Source organism: Rhea americana, unplaced genomic scaffold, assembly GCF_003343005.1.
Source record: "Rhea americana isolate MKP2758 unplaced genomic scaffold, rheAme1 scaffold_3, whole genome shotgun sequence".
NCBI classification, from domain to species: Eukaryota; Metazoa; Chordata; class Aves; order Rheiformes; family Rheidae; genus Rhea; species Rhea americana.
In genome coordinates, this window is record NW_028186423.1 from 12,997,304 (window position 1) to 12,999,497 (window position 2,194).

At 36.9% G+C, this 2,194-nt stretch overlaps 1 protein-coding gene across 1 annotated transcript in view; it reads right to left on the bottom strand.

Annotated features, from left to right (window-relative positions):
* Nucleotides 1–227: 227 nt before the first annotated feature.
* The window catches only part of LOC146593324 (glutamine amidotransferase-like class 1 domain-containing protein 3, mitochondrial), a 6,148-nt gene continuing 4,181 nt past the window's right edge, over nt 228–2,194 (bottom strand). Inside the window, exons 3-4 of the mRNA XM_085309530.1 lie at nt 1,784–1,988; nt 228–516 (exon numbers count right to left, since the gene is read on the bottom strand). Coding sequence (XP_085165656.1) covers nt 324–516; nt 1,784–1,988 — 398 coding nt within the window. The 3' untranslated portion in view covers nt 228–323. The remainder of the gene's footprint in view (nt 517–1,783; nt 1,989–2,194) is intronic.

Sequence of the window (2,194 nt, forward strand, 5' to 3'; positions counted from 1 at the left end):
TATATGTGGCTAACATCAACTGTCAATTGCTGATAATCATTAGTGATGTGCTGAAACACCATTGGGCAAGGAGGATTCCTATTTTGTCTTACCAAGACTGAATACATTTAAGATTTTGAGGGAAAAAATACCTTCAACAGACACTTCCTAATTTAAACGAAAAAAATAGGATCAAGTTGCAACAGYCATCTGATGTACTACAGATTTAAAAAAAGAGAACTGTGAAGTTTAATAGTTGCATTATTTTATTAATACAATCAAAGGAATCTAAATGTTTATGTTTAGCTAAATGGATTTCCTTACAGACATTTGTACATTTCCAGTCAGGCAAGTTTCAGGACTTCATCTATCATTGTTCCGATTCCATCAAAAATTTCATGCAAAGGAGCCTTGCACATGAAAGCACAGGTAGTAACTATCTTATTGACGTTATCCACATGGGATTCACTTACATCTTTGCAAACATGCTTACATCCAAGCTCTGCTATAGCAGATGCTGTTTCAGCATCAGGAAATCTGTAAATAAAAAGATTTTAATTAACATAAAAAGAGATGCTGTACCYGTAACGTTCTGACACCATAACTTGAATGAGAGAACAGGAATATTTAAGTGATCTTTTTAGCTGATGATGACAACAAAGTTGAACAGACTTCCACTGTCAGATTTTCCCCTATCCCCTATGCCCATTGCAACTGATCTAGTAACTTTGAAAACAAGAGATTTAACATCTAAAATGCATATTCACAGTATGGCTGAARGCATAATTCTGTTAAACAATCTTTTAATAAGTTTACAAGGTGGATACTAAGTGCAACAATAACTGATGCTCAAAAGTTTGAGAGACACCAGCTGCACTTGCAGAATGTTAGATCTTTTCCTGCACCTTTCTGTAAGGTCTTTCATTGGGATTCTACTGAGGGTTTTTTGTTTTTCCTGAGGATAAGGCAGGAATAGGGGGTAGAGATAAACCCTCACTGTGGTTCTGTAGCTGCTGATACAAAATTGCACTCAAAAATTTTATCAGGAGTTGACAGCTCTTGAAGCAGCACTGACTGCCAGGTTCTATTCTCAGCTGCTCCTTTCATACTAGCCCCATCAGAAAAATATTGTTAAAAAATCCTGAGCAAACAATTGCAAAGACATGGTTTAAATGTCCACTCATGTTGCTTTTGCAACATGAATCTTGGCTTTCAAAACTATCAGGTAAGCAAATCCCATATCTCATTTAAAACTAGATACTCAATTACCATGAAGGTATTAAAAAAAAAATAACTTAATACCCATGGCTACCTGCTTGTTTGTTCAACTACAATTCTATAAAAATTGCTTTTTTCTGTCACTTTCAGGACTGATGAACACTCACTGGCAYCCACACTGCAGAAGAAAGCCAGGCAGGAGCTTATGTTCCCTTCAGTGGCATCAGGACAGATATTTTGGGCAAGGCATAAGGGTACTTATCTTTACATTTTTTTAATTGTAATGTGCCTGTGGATGTTGGTATCACAGAACATATCACAGACCAATGTATTTCTGAGTTCAGGGATAAATTGTTCCACATCAAAGTGCATAACAAGTCACTTGACTTCACATACTCAGCTTCTCTAGCCTAATAGTTTCATGCCTACTATTATTAAGCAAGTGAAAAAGTTTAAAATGAGAAAAAATGTAACTAATAAGTTACCAATGGTTACTGATACCAGAGGTCAGAKATTTTGCACAGAAGACCAGCTGCTTTCTAATCCTAATTCCCACACTAAGTATCTCTGTGCATTCCCTTCTCACCTTCCATCAACATTTTTATCTTGGCCAACCGTGACCTCACAACCAGGAAAGACTTTAGCTGCCAAGACTGGAGATATACAGCACAAACCAATTGGCTTTTTAGCACTGTGGAAAGCTCGGAGAGTGGAATCCACAAGCTCATTGACAGTACAATTCTTGCCATCTACTGCCCAGGAACACAGGTTCTTTGCGACACCAAATCCACCTTTAGGAGAAAAAGAAAGTAGAAGAAAATGTAAGACATTGCTAAAAGTCATTAAGTGCCACACTAGAAAGAAGTTCTCTTTCTTTTTGTCTTTTCACTATGTAACTAAACTGTATGTAGGAATTTTAAGTTACTCTACCAAAATCATAGCATCCTAGAATCACAGAATCAGTAAGGTTGGAAGGGACCTCTGGAGATCATCTAGT